This window comes from Malus sylvestris, chromosome 7 (genome assembly GCF_916048215.2).
Source record: "Malus sylvestris chromosome 7, drMalSylv7.2, whole genome shotgun sequence".
Lineage (NCBI taxonomy): Eukaryota > Viridiplantae > Streptophyta > Magnoliopsida > Rosales > Rosaceae > Malus > Malus sylvestris.
In genome coordinates this window covers 20905349-20920015 of record NC_062266.1, presented here as the reverse complement: position 1 = coordinate 20920015, position 14667 = coordinate 20905349, and the positions used below count along the sequence as shown (strand labels likewise).

The 14667-nt window shown below is 37.9% G+C and overlaps 1 protein-coding gene across 1 annotated transcript; it reads left to right on the top strand.

Moving 5' to 3' along the window:
* Positions 1 to 305: 305 nt before the first annotated feature.
* Positions 306 to 3182, top strand: LOC126630812 (GDSL esterase/lipase At4g01130-like). The gene is made up of 5 exons (XM_050301017.1): positions 306 to 605; positions 1267 to 1488; positions 1592 to 1749; positions 2174 to 2438; positions 2751 to 3182. The coding sequence occupies exons 1-5, from the start codon at positions 353 to 355 to the stop codon at positions 3017 to 3019; spliced, it is 1167 nt and encodes a 388-aa protein (XP_050156974.1). The 5' UTR covers positions 306 to 352; the 3' UTR covers positions 3020 to 3182.
* The last annotated feature ends 11485 nt before the right edge of the window (positions 3183 to 14667 follow it).

Genomic DNA, 14667 nt, shown 5'->3' with positions numbered 1-14667 from the left:
TCCACAAGGTAACTATTCCATAATCTCCAAAACATTCCTTTTAAATTATGTTAATTGGCTAATTAATGGATTTTTACCTAATTAATCCATTAATTTGCACCACATAGGATATTCGAACTTGGAAGTATTTTACGAATTGAAAATAATTGTCAATCAACGTATACATCAAATGTGGGCAACAACCTATGTGGGACAATTCATAGCATGACCGACACATGGTGGTGCTAAAGTTTCACGCGTCTGAAAAAATGAGCCCGTGTGGAATTATGTGCCTCACCTTATATATATGTATATATATATACTGGAGTAAGCTTGGTATTATATACCAGTCATTCTATCTGTTACTGAGAACATGAGCCTGTGTGTACCCAAAATTTGTGTCCTCCACAAGATTTTAATCGTATGGATGACAGTGGTGGCAACTTTGAGTTGGTTATGTCACTCTAAATGTGAATTCGAGGCAATTTTCAATTTCGGAGATTCAAACTCAGATACAGGTGGTTTTTGGGCAGCTTTTCCGGCGCAATCTGGACCCTATGGCATGACATACTTCAAGAGACCTGTTGGTCGGGCTACAGATGGGAGGCTCATTGTTGATTTTCTAGGTAACTCACACAACCTTCTGTCTGGTGTTCTTCCACTACTTTGTCAGCCAAACGGGGACTTAGTTGATTAGGAGGTCATATTTCATGCTTGTTTAGTGCTTGTATTTGTTCAGCAATTTTGTCATTTGGCTTGATATTTTCCTAATCCTGTAGGATATGGGAGGCCCTACATTTTACAGGTCAGTTGGATTGTTTTATTAGGCCCTTTTATACCACAAGACAGAGACTCCACAACTGGACAAAGTTTTGACTAATCAGTAGTCATTTCTTGTTCAATTTTCCTTTATATCACTAATTATATCACTAATGATACAGATGTTAAGGCATAGATATATAAAATATCTAAATCATCATAGGTGAACTTATACCTATCTTTTTGTACGATAGAAGGAGATTCTAATTGAGAGCATACATACGATATACTGCCCTGATCAATTGACTTAACTTACATATGCATGTCTTTGAGCTAAACTAAACCGATTGTACATTGTGCGGAGCTTTTAGAGCAATGCAATATTTGTTAGAGCACACTGCGTTTGTTGCTAATAAAATTACGTCACGTGATATCGATAGCATGAAGATGTGTATTAATGTCGACACAAAAATACTTAACAGCAGATATGTGTCCTGATTTTATGCTTTTTGGTATTGAACTTGGCAGCTCAAGCTCTAGGGTTACCATTTATAAGTCCATATCTGAAATCAATTGGATCTGATTATAAACATGGGGCAAACTATGCAACACTAGCATCCACTGTGCTTTTGCCAAACACTTCATTGTTTGTCACTGGAATCAGCCCATTCTCTCTGGCCATCCAGCTCAACCAAATGAAGGCATTCAAGACCCAAGTTGAAGAGTTTCACCACTCCTCGAATCAACAGGGTAAACATATACGTATTGGTACACTGTTTTGACTAACTGTCTTGATTTATGTATATATGCTGAGTTTTTGTTAGTTTTGATGACTGCGATTGTTGTTGCTTAGAACTGAAGAGACTTCCTTCCCTGGATATTTTTGGGAAATCACTCTACACATTCTACATTGGCCAAAACGATTTCACCTCCAATTTGGCAGCCATTGGTGTAGGTGGAGTGAAGCAATATCTTCCTCAAGTGGTCTCCCAAATTGCTGGTACCATCAAGGTGTGTCAGTACTTAATTCCATATATACTTTATGTTGAACAGATGAGTTTTGGGCTTGATTATCAAAGGAGAAAATGTTTACTTTTGCATAATAAGGTTTCTCACATATATGGTCATGTGCTACTGGCATGATACAATACATGTGAGATGTCGTTTCATGTAACGGGTGTAGAAAAGTGTTTCTACTTTAGAGAATATGATGTAAAGCACGTCTCAGTAAATATTGCTTGAATCTTTTATTGGATTGTTTAATAATATAACGATCAATTTTACAAAGATTGAAATTGAATTTTCATTAAAATAAATGAATCAAATTCACAATTTTGTCAGCATAAATATTTGTCTAGCAACAACTTTACCATTACAATAATAACGAACTATACAACATTTACACTTTGCTTATATTGGTTTTCAAAAATTATAGGAGCTATATGCATTAGGAGGGCATGCATTTCTGGTACTTAATCTGGCACCAGTGGGTTGTTATCCATCATTTTTGGCGGGGCTTCCTCCTTCTGAACTCGACGCATTTGGATGTTCAATTGCTTACAACAAAGCAGTTGTGGACTACAACAAGTTGTTGAAGGAGGCACTTAGCCAAACTAGAGGCTCCCTCCCAAATGCTTCCCTCGTATATGTGGACACCTCCTCTGTTTTGCTTGAGCTCTTTAGGCATCCCACATCTCATGGTATAGCTCTCGACCAAGGTTTTACCATTTAATTAGGTTTTATATCATTAGAGAAATGTTTTTTTTTTCCTTCTGCCATACTTAAATTGAGGGACAAATACTTGTATTGTTAGATTGTGAATTTGGATCACGCACTCAAAAACAAGTCAAACTAATATGTGGTGCACAATCAATTTACTAATTGTCACACAGTCCAACAAGAAAACATTTCCTGATAACATATCATGTCAAATAATGTGCCCAACAAGAAATATTCACGTCATCAAGTAAAATTTTATGTTGTAAGTTTAGTTTTACTTTGTTTTGATACAGGCTTGAAGTATGGTACAAAATCATGTTGTGGGCATGGTGGTGGTGCCCATAATTTTGACCCTCAAGTTTTTTGTGGAAATACAAAGGTGATCAATGGGAGACCTGTGACTGCAACTGCTTGTAGTGACCCTTACAACTATGTGAGCTGGGATGGAGTCCATGCCACAGAAGCTGCAAACAAGCTAACAACATTGGCTATCCTCAACGGCACTTTCTCTGACCCTCCCTTTCCCTTTGAGCAGTTCTGTGACCTCCACCGTATTGCCTGAGAAATCCTTTTTCTTTCAAAGATTGGATTGGATTGGATTGGATTTTAAAAGTTTTGTTCTCTTCCTACAAATCTCATTCTGCAAGAATGTAATAACTTTGTTCCAAAGTATTTGGTTCATAAGTTTTTATATTATAGGGTGAACTGCCAATTTAGTCCCTAAATTATCACCTGAGTGAAAATTAGGTCCCTAAACTATTTTTTTTTTCAGAAAAATCAGTCATTGAAGTATAAAAACTTGCCAATTACATCCCTAATATTATATTTGAAGCTACTATATTCATTTTTCCGTCAATTTAAGTCACGTTACTTGCATGTAATACACATTGGAGGGTAGATTGGTAATTTTACATAAAGAAATAGTGTACGGAGTTAACTTTGGAGGGTAAATGAGACGTTAGATTCGCAACCTATATGAAATGTTAAGGGCTTATAGGCGAGAAAAGAACGGTATTATACTCTAAAGTGTGTCAAGTGACCTAAGTTGATGAAAAAATTGGATAAAATAGCTTTGAATATAATAGTAGGGATGAATTTAGCAAATTTTAATGAATTTAAGGACTTATTTTACCGAAAAAATAATTCATGGACCTAATTTTCACTGAGGTGATAGTTCAAGGACTAAACCGGCACTTCACCCAATATTATGGGATTCCACAGCTTATTACATTTTGGGTTTAAGGTGGCTTTGGAAACCAAGAGTTAAACTGTAGAACTATAACTATATTGATTTGAACGATAACACAAGGTACAAATATATACAAGTCAAGTAACTTGGTGTACAAGTAAACCTAAGCCCACATGGATGTACATAACCTAGCCCAATAGAATCCTAACTTGATTCTTCTATACTAATAGGCCCCCTCAAACTTGGTTGTCGTTGAGTGACAAGTTTGGACCGGAGTAGGTTGAACCGCGAAGTCGGAAGACCCTTGGTGAAAACATCTGTTGGTTGATCAATGGATTGAATAAACTGTACCTTGTGTAAACCAAGCTTCACCCATTCACCAATGAAATGATAATCAAGCTCAATGTGTTTAGTCCGGGCACGAAAAATATGATTAGCCGCCATAAAAGTAGTACTCAAGTTATCACAAAAAAGTAAAGTGGGAGAGACAACCGGATTACTGAAGTTCGTAGAGAACACAGGAAAGCCAAATGGATTTGGCACAAGCATGAGCCAATACCCTATATCCGGATTCTGCACTAGAGTGAGAAACAATCGATTGCTTGGTGGAGCTCCAAGATAGCAAATTAAGGCCATGAAAAATCTAGAATCCCGATGTGGATAGGCGAATGTACGGACAACCAGACCAAAAATAATTGGAATAATCACGAAAGAGAGAAGGGACAGATGAGCACCGAAAGGAAATCCTAGAGAAGAGACAGATGAGCACCGAAAGGAAATCCTATGTTCTATGGAACCTTTGACATACCTCAGAATACGCTTAGCAACAATAAGATGGCGTAAGTGGGACGGGACATGAACTGAGAAATATGATTCACCGCATAGGCAGTGTCCGGTCGTGTTAAAGTGAGATATTGTAGGGAGCCCAATAAGTGACGGAAGTCAAATGGACCAGAAAACGGGGTACCATCTAATAGATAACACTAGCGACACATCAGCTTAAGTGAGCTGATGTGTAGTCTTAAGATAGTTAAGTGGTGTAAATATAAGTTTGCTTTATGTAATGAGCTATATATACTATCGTCTGTAATGTTCATTCTTTACGTAAATAAGAAAATCAATCTTCCTCTCTTAGCTTTTATCTTCAAGCTCTCTCTGTTACATTCATGGTGGTTTATGATTTCGATCATGGTATCATCGTGAGCCATATGCTTAGCAGCGTTTAATTTCTTCGTATCTCGTCGTCTACGCTTCGTTTGGTACTCATTCTTCAGTTCGTCAACTCCGCGATCTATCTTTGGGACTTCACAATTTTTGCTCGCCATTGAGGTTTTGCTTTCGGATTTGATTCTTGTTGCGCTCTGTTATTTGTGGAATTTAATCGATCTTGCTGATATCTACGTTCTTGTGCACTTCAATTTTATTTTTAGTTGTGTGGGATGTTCTGATTGATTTAGACTTCGAAACCTTAGCTCTTGATCTTTGCAATTGTTTTGAATCTCTGATTTTGGAAAATTAGTTGGTGCTGATTCTCTGATTTACTGTTACTTCTGCTAAAAGTTGTCATTTGTCTGGAATTCATCAATTGTGCAAGTTTATCATGAAGGAAATTTTGTGAAAAAACATGTTCATTTGAGCAACATCTATGGCATGCAATTAACAATCAAAGGCGGAATCATGCTTGTATGCACTCAAAACAAAACATTACCCATGAAATTTAAAGCCTAGTAGAAAGGTGAACCAAGACTTAACTTAAGAACATAGTGAGTTAAGATATTTTATACCTTTTTTGATTCCTTTTTGCATAAGCAAAGGCTAATCACCCAAGGAGAGGGCCTTCATTCCTTGCTTCTTAGTTCCCTCGATTTCTTGGAGGAGGATGGTAGAAAGGATTCTCCAAGTTCCCAAAATTGAGAACCTCTAATTTTTCCACCCCAAGGAGGGACTTGAAGAAGAGATAAGTGACCTTGGAGTATGAGAGATTGCTAGCTAATCTCCTCCAAGGGGGCCGGCCTCTTAGAGAGAAAAGGAGAGCATTGTGTTCTCATCCTTTCCCCAAAAGAAAACCCTAAGGATGAAATGGCTATAAAGTTGCCTTTATACCACCTCATAATGGAGTGGCAAACTTGCAATTAAAGCAAGTTCACTACCTTCCTCTATTTGGCCGGCCTTAAGGGTTTATTAGGCTTTCAAGCCCTTTGTTTATTCAAGTTGTCATACAACTTGAGTTAACGGGCTTGACATTCCAATCCCATTGGGCCTTGTGGCCCAAAACTAACCCTAGGTCTATAACGAACTTATTTGTTTTATTAATTAACATATTAATTAATCCTAGCCATAAATAATTAAACCATTTAATTATCCTTACTCATCTCCGTTGTTTCTTCAATCTCTACCTTACACGGTGTACGATCCATTAGGTTCCTTTTAGCGAGGCAGTGGGCGATAGTTACTCTTAACGATCGATTGTGAATTGAAACTTACTTTCAATTCTCCCTTTAGTGATTATACACATTTAGGGCTTCCACAAACCATGAGTGACACCTAGCAGTATGTCATGGTTACCCAAGCTAATTAGAAGAGGTGGATAACCTATTCAGTTTAGGATTACAATGCAATACGGTCTTTCTCTAATACAATACTCTTGACCACATTGTTTGGTTTGATAGTTTATTCATGTCTACTATCCAATGTGATTCATTTACTTATATGATTACTTTGAATGTGATTTGGAATGACTTCCTAAATCTCATTCATACTCTGGCCAGAGATTCTTAATCATATCATAGAGTATTCTCCTTTAAACGGTTTGAAGGTTAGAGATCCCTTGTTGCGCATTCACTTGCCTCCATGGCTAAGTGGCTTAACCCCAACTATGCCGTGGACACCTCTGACAGAGTGACTTTGACATAGTCAAAGATCAAGGACTTAACCACAAGACAACTATGATGCCTCAGGTAAAAGGACTACTTTGCATTATCCCAACCATGAGTTCTCATGTGACATGAGTATGAGAACTCCTCGTTGATCGTGTTCAGTGGACTCATTCTGTATTGAGCACCTACATGCTTGTCTTGGTGTCAATCACAGCAATGACTCGAGACCAATCACTTTCCCTCAGAGAAGACACATCACGTACTATTCTTAACGGACTGTCAATGCCTAATTGGCAATCCTATGATCAGGAACGTTTAGGATATGTATACGAAAGAGAATGGTCTCATGAATCTAACTTCTTTAAATTACATTCTCCTAATTACATATTCCTTGGACGGCTTAAAAACAATAATCTTTGCCCTTGATATCAAACTAGATTAGTTTAACATGTGAAATGTCCGTAAAGTATCATCATATGATTGGTTTTAGGGCACATTTCCAACATATCATGCCTATCTCTAAATCTTTGGCTATGGATATTCTTTGCAACATTTCTGATTTCATATCGATTAAATTGGATGACACAAATTATGTGTCTTGGAGTGCTAAAATCCAATGATTGTTGAAAGGATATCATTTACTTGGGTATATTGATGGTAGTCTTCCATGTCCTGATTCTACCAGTGAGTCATTTCAACAATGGCTTGATCATGATACCGCTATCATGAAAATGCTTATTGCTACCATAACTGAGGAGGCATTTTCTGAAATAATGAATTGTGAGACTTCCCTTAAGGCTTAGGTTACATTGCAGGAACGTTTCTCTTTTGTTTCTGAGGCAAGTCTTATGCAATTGAAAACTAATTTGCAAACCATTCAGAAAGGATCAAACTCCATTGAAGTATATTTGAGCAAAATTAAGACCGCTCGCCAACGTTTAACTTGTGTGGGTTTTACTGTCACTGATAAGGATATTGTTTTGATTACATTGAATGGCCTTCCGGTTGAATATAATCACTTCCACTCCCATATTCGAGCTTGACCGCTTGCTATTACTATATCTAAGTTGCGTTCTCTACTTATTGCGGAAAAGAGTGATATTTCTAAAGCTAATACTATCATGAACGCTCCAATGCTTGCTGCCATGGTTACTAAGGGTTTATCTTTTTCTACATCTTCCACAACTGAACCTGTACTTAATTCTTCCTACAAGACTTATTCTTCTGTTAACTCAAATTTGTCTGAACATATGCTTGGAAGTTCATCTCAGCCACCATATTCTCAGGGCAATTCATATGACACTTCTTGGTCTCGTGGAAGCTATACTGGTGGTCGATTTAATCGTGGAAAAGGAAATTACAGAAACAAATATTATGGAGGGGGTCGATATAATGGAGGTTATGGTTGTTCTCAACATTCTGGCCCATTTCCAGTTGGTGGACCTCAGCTATTTAATGGCGGACAATCTTTTCACCCTTGCAATTTTCAAAATCCTAATGGTGGTTATAATGGTGGACAATTTCCTTCATTTCAATATGGTGGATTACAGTTTTATAATGGTGGACAATTTCCTCACTCTGGTGGTTATCAAGGTTCTTATGGTGGTTCCCCTCAATTTTCTCATGGAGAATGATCTTCTTCACATAGAGGTGGTTCATACTACCATGTTCCTCCACATAATGGACAAGGAGTCCTTGGTCCAAGTGCACCATCATATCTTGCACCACCACCATCTCCACCAGTTTCTAGTGTCTCAACATCTAGCTCATCCACAATACCTTGTCAGATTTGTAAGCAGCAAAGTCATACTGGTGCTGATTGTCCTCATCGCTACAATTATGATGTGCAAGGAAAAAGTCCCCCTTCAGTGCAGGCCTTCACTGCCATGTCTTTAGTGCCATTTCAACCTCCAAATATTTGGCTCACAGATAGTGGTGCAACTCATCATATGGTCTCAGATATCAGCTGTCTTACTGCAGTGCGACCTTACTCTCCAACTGATACCATTACAGTAGGTAATGGTGTTGCACTCCCTATTTTACATATTGGGGATGCTACTTTAACTCTTGGTTCCCGAGTTTTTCATTTGCATAATGTGTTGCATGTTCCTCAACTAAGTCAGAATCTTTTATCAGTAAGATGATTTTGTTTGGACAACAAGTGTCGTTTCTTATTTGATGAGGTTATTTTTGAAATTCAGGACAAAATGGGGAAGGTTCTATACCAAGGCTAGAGCACTGATGGCTTGTACCCCATTCCTGTCCAAATTAAGCTTAATCCAACTTTTACCAAATGTGCTTTTCTTGGTTAGAAGATCAATTCACACCTGTGGCATCAACGCTTTGGTCATCCTGCTAATGATGTTACTTCTATTATGTTGTCTCATGCTAATATCTCTTGTTCTGTAGATTCATCTTCAATGATTTGTCAAACTTGTTTGAAGGGTAAAATGACTCGTTTGCCTTTTTCTCCTTGTGTAAATAAAGCTAGTGAAGCTTTTCATAAGGTCCATACTGATGTTTGGGGGCCAAGTCCACATGTTTCTATCTCAGGATATTGGTATTATGTTGTGTTTGTTGATGACTGTACTCGTTACTGTTGGATCTATTCGCTTGTGAATAAATCCGAGGTTTTTGGAGTTTTTGTTCAATTCTATGCATATATTTCCAATTATTTTTCAAAGTCTATAAAGATATTACAGATTGATGGTGGTGGTGAATTCATTAGTAAAGTGTTTCAAGAATTTCTTGCATCTAAAGGCATTCAACACATGAAATCATGCCTATACACTCCACAACAAATGGGATAACAGAGAGAAAGCATCGACACTTGGTTAAAACAGCTATTACTCTTCTTTCTACAGCCTCATTGCCTCTGAAATTTTGGTTTCATGCTTGTTTTACAACAAACTATCTTATTAATCGGATGCCAACCAAAGGTCTAGATATGAAGTCTCCTTTTGAGAAGCTTTTTGGTTCACTTCCTGATGTTACTACTCTTAAAATTTTTGGTAGTGCGTGTTATCCACTATTGCGACCCTAAAATCACAATAAGTTGTAAGAAATGATTGACCAATGTGTGTTTATTGGGTATACTCTTGATTACAAAGGTTACATATGCTATCATATTGCATATGCAAGGGTTTCTGTATCAAGGCATGTTATTTTTTATGAAGGAGTGTTTCCTTTTACATTAATTAAGGCCATTGATCCTGCACTGATGACTAGTGCATTTTCACTCCTCTTAGGCCTGATTTGGTATTGAGGTAATTATGAAAAAAGCTGATATCAAAAAAAGCTAGGAGCTTTTTTTGTATTTGGTAAACATTCAGCTTCAGCTTTTTTTTCACAGTTTTGGATGAAAAAAAACCAAAAACAAGAAGCTGTAAAACCTAGCTTTGAAAAACCGGTTTTTTTTTTCACATCTGGTTTACATAAAAGTTTACCAAACACCATAATACTGCTTTTTTTTTTCAAAAGCATTTTTACAAAAAAGTTTACCAAACACTATACAGCTTTATTTTACAGCCGCTTATTCTCACAGCACAGCAGAAGCAATTTTTTTTTTTCAAAGCACAATAATACCAAACCAGCCCTTACTCCTTTATGTGCTGCTCCAAGGCCTTCAGAAGCTATAAATTTGGCTCTTATCCATATGCAGTCTGATGATACTTCTAGAGTGGTACAAAATACTCCTTCTCCAGTTAATCAAGATTCACAGCCTCCAACTGCTCATACTGTTCCAGAGAATCATTATGGTGCTTCCATGTCGTCTGCATCCACTACTTTAATTCCTCACAATCACCATCATATGATCACTCAAGCAAAGTTATAAATTACCAAGAAACGTACACTTCATGCCTCAATTTCTCCTGACCCTAGTCTTGTTGAACCCAAGACATATTGACAGGCCATGAAAGTTCCTAAATGGTATACAACAATGCAAGAAGAATACCAAGCTCTTCAACAACAACAGACATGGTCTCTTGTTCCACTTCCTGCTTGAAGGAGCTTAGTTGGTTGTAAGTGGATTTTTAAACTCAAGAAGAATGTTGATGGTTCAGTATCTAGACACAAAGCCCGATTAGTTGCCAAAGGTTATTTACAAGAGGAAGGAATGGATTATGATGAAACCTTTAGTCCGGTTGTTAAGCACACTACTATTCAACTTATTCTTGCTCTTGCTACTAATTTTGGTTGGACGATTAAGCAATTAGACATCAAGAATGCCTTCCTTCATGGCTTTCTTTTTGAGGAAGTATACCTGGCTTTGTGAATTATACTTCTCCTCACTTGGTTTGCCGATTACACAAATCTCTATATGGTTTAAAACGGGCTCCACGGGCCTGGAATAAATGTTTCACTACTCATGTTTTGGGCTTGGGATTTCAGCAATCACAATCAGATTCTTCTCTGTTTGTTCAACGCACAGATTTCATTGTTATCATTTTATTACTCTATGTTGATGATATTCTCTTAACTAGGAATAACTCTGCTGCTTTGGATTCCTTTGTCAAGACTCTCAGCTCCGAATTTGATATGAAAGATCTTTGGTCAGTTGTCCTATTTTCTTGGGCTTCATATTCATTAGGAACTTGAAGGTATCTTTGTGAATCAAGTTACATACACAACTGAGTTACTGTCGAAAGCTGGTATGACTAAGTGTAAACCTTGTGCAACTCTTCTTGTTCCAAAAGCCAAACTATTAAAGTATGAAAGAGAACCTGTAGTTGATCCATTCTTGTTTCGGAGCTTGGTAGGAGGATTGCAATATCATACAGTTTGCCAATTCATGCATAGACCCACTACACTTCATTTCATGGCTATTAAACGTATACTAAGGTATCTTAAGGGAACCATTGAGTTTGGTATTCAATTTTCTAGAGGCAATTTAGATTTGCAAGCTTACTCTGATGCATATTGGGCTGGTGACCCCAACGACCGGCGTTCTACATCTGGTTTTGTTATCTTTTTAGGCCGCAATCTTATTGCTTGGGGTGCAAAGAAGCAGCCTGCCGTGTCTCGCTCTTCGACCGAGATAGAATATCAAAGTTTGTCTCAAACTACTTGTGAGTTACACTGGATTCGACAACTTTTATGTGATCTTCATCTTTATCTAGCTAGACCTCCTAGTTTGTGGTGTGATAATATCTCTGCAATTGCCTTAGCTCATAATCTTGTCTTTCATGGTCGTACTAAACACATCGAGGTGGATGTTCATTGCATTCGTGAATGTGTTCATAAGAAAGATTTGGTGATTTCTCATGTCTCTAGTTCTAATCAAATTGCAGATATTATAACCAAAGGGCTTCATTCCCCTCAATTCTTATTTTTACGCAGCAACCTCATGCTACAAAATCCTACCATGAGGTTGATGGAGGCTAATAGATAACACTAGTGACATATCAGCTTAAGTGAGTTGATGTGTAGTCTTAAGATAGTTAAGTGGTGTAAATATAAGTTTGCTTTATGTAATGAGCTATATATACTATCGTCTGTAATGTTCATTCTTTACGTAAATAAGAAAATCAATCTTCCTCTCTTAGCTTTTATCTTTAAGCTATCTCTGTTACATTCATGGTGGTTTATGATTTCGATCACCATCTTGATTGGATAGCTAAGCATGAAAGGTTATGGGGGTGCTACACGACTTGCAGTCAACCATATTTGTCCTTTTAAGTAAATTAAGAGCATATTTAGTCAGAGAAAGATGAAGGCCATCTGAAGTAGGACGAACCTCAAGATCCAGAAAATAGCAAAGAGGACCGAGGTCTTAAATTTCGAATGTGTGTCCCAAAAGATCCATAAAGCGCAGAAGGGCCACATAATTATTCCCAATTAATACAATATCATCCACGTAAATTAATAAGATAAGATGAGTTGTACCATGACGGAATATGAACAATGAGGGATCAGCCAGGCTTTGCAAATAGCCATAACGTAGAAGAAAAATGTTGAATCGCTGAAACCAAGCTCGGGGAGCTTGTTTGAAACCATATAATGCCTTATGTAACTTACGAACATGGTGAAGGCTCTATGGATCGACAAAGCCAAGTGGTTTGAGTATAAAGACATCTTCCTGTAAATACCCATGGAGGAAGTACATCAAGCTGATGAATGGACCATCCATGAGTGATCGCTAAACTGAGAACAAGGCGAATAGTGGCAGGCTTAACAACCGGACTAAATGTCTCATCATAATCAAACCCATATTATTGATGAAAGCCTTTAGCAATCAAGCAAGCTTTATAGTGCTCAATAGAACCATCTGCATGATTCTTAATAAAAAAAAATATATATCATTTACAACCAACTAAATTTTAAGTGGGATGAGTTGGAACAAGAGACCACGTACCATTTTTAAGAAAAGCAGTGAGGGCACGAGGAAAATGATAATGAACCATGCCATCGGTGTATTGTTTGGGTGCAGAGTGATTAGTACGAGGCCGATCTGTATAGGATGAAGAGACTGAGGTAGGGACGGATGAGATTGCATGGGCACAGACTGCAGTGGCTGGATCGGTGGAGATGACCCACTAGAAGAAGCAGGACAAGCGAGCTATATGGCAGGGGGCTTGAGAGACATCATGAATAAAAGACCCAGATACGCACTAACTGGGTACAAGCTGGGTTGTGAGAGCACGTGAGGGTGGTTTTCGTGATGGGCTACAAGACTTGGAGTGGTGGGCAACATCGTGGGTCCAAAAGCAAGAGGTGCGGCAGAGTGGGCTAAGCCCAGGTGAGTAGGCGCTACAGGAAGAGAATGAGACAACATAGGCTGTCGTGCGAGGGCTTGTTGAGACAAGGCCTGACTTGGTTTCAGAAGAAGAGGCATAGTAGACATTGTTGTAAAGGCAGCAATACGACCAAGAGGAAAATTAGTTTCGTCCAAGGTAAGATGATGAGATATATGAATCTGATTGGTCTCTAGATCGAGGCACCTATAGCCTTTAAAATGCAAGTTGTAACCTATAAAAACATATTGTTTGAAACAAGATTCCAATTTGTTAGTAGTATAAGCCCCTAGGTGCAGGTAACACGGATAACCAAATGTACAAAAAGAGGACAAGTTCGGGTGACAATAAAAAAGATGGGAGAAGATTAATGATAAATGTGGCAGTGAGGGCGATTTCCACCCAAAGAGAGAACAAGGCATGAACAATATTTAAGAGTAGGTGAGTGACGGTGGAAATATGACGGTGTTTTCGTTCAGCTAGACCATTTTGTTTAGGGGTGTGAGGGCAAGAGACACAATGGAGTCTTGTTTTATGCCAAAAGGTATTGAAGGAATGATTTATGTATTCCGTAACACCATCAGTTTGAAGAATTTAATGGAGGAATTAAATATATTTCTGACCGTGTGGTATAACGATTCGAAATGCATAAATACTGCGGATTTGGCATGCATAGGAAAAATCCAAGAGTAACAAATGTAATCATCTGTAAATAAGACATAATAACGAAAACTGGAGTTTGATGGAATAAACGACATCCAAACATCTGAATGAATTAAATAAAATGCATACGGAGCAATAACTTTATTTGATAGTTTGTGCAACTTAGAAAGGGCATGGGGCTTACAAAACTCTTTATTTAAAGTAGATAGAACCTCAAGACAATTTATATAAAACTTCGGAGGACGGATGACCAAGACGAGAGTGCCACAAGGAAGAGGAAACGACATGGAAGGCAGAAGAATGAGATGGAGACACTGGGTAGAGATGTTGCTTACAGCGGTCCTGAAATAACAGAGAACCAGTGTAAAAGTAAGAAATAACTTGACCAAAAGGATGAATAATAATTGGCACAGAATTGTCTTTAGTAAACTGAGAAATAGACAAAAGACTGTTTTTAAGAGAGGGAACATGTAAGACATTATTTAATTGAAATTGATGAGAACCCAAGTTAAGGGGAAATAAGCTAGTGTGAGCAATAAGAAGAGAAGCCCTATTACCAACAAGAACAGAATCGTTACCAAGATATGGAGACATGTCCTGAAGAGTAGACTCGTTATTAGTTATGTGATGAGTGGCTCCCGTATCAAAGTACCAAGTAGGATCTTGAGTCGCACTAAGTGGAAAAACATGATAGCCTGCAAAGAGAAGTGGTGGGTAATGAGGGCAAGTAGAAACATGATGACCTGGA

What these genes read in the sequence shown, in the direction of transcription:
- LOC126630812 (XM_050301017.1), top strand. Translation starts at nt 353, where the DNA reads ATGAGCCTGTGTGTACCCAAAATTTGTGTCCTCCACAAGATTTTAATC. An exon ending in GCTCATTGTTGATTTTCTAG is followed by an intron (nt 606 to 1,266) that starts GTAACTCACACA and finishes TGAACTTGGCAG; the next exon opens with CTCAAGCTCTAGGGTTACCA. An exon ending in AAATTGCTGGTACCATCAAG is followed by an intron (nt 1,750 to 2,173) that starts GTGTGTCAGTAC and finishes CAAAAATTATAG; the next exon opens with GAGCTATATGCATTAGGAGG.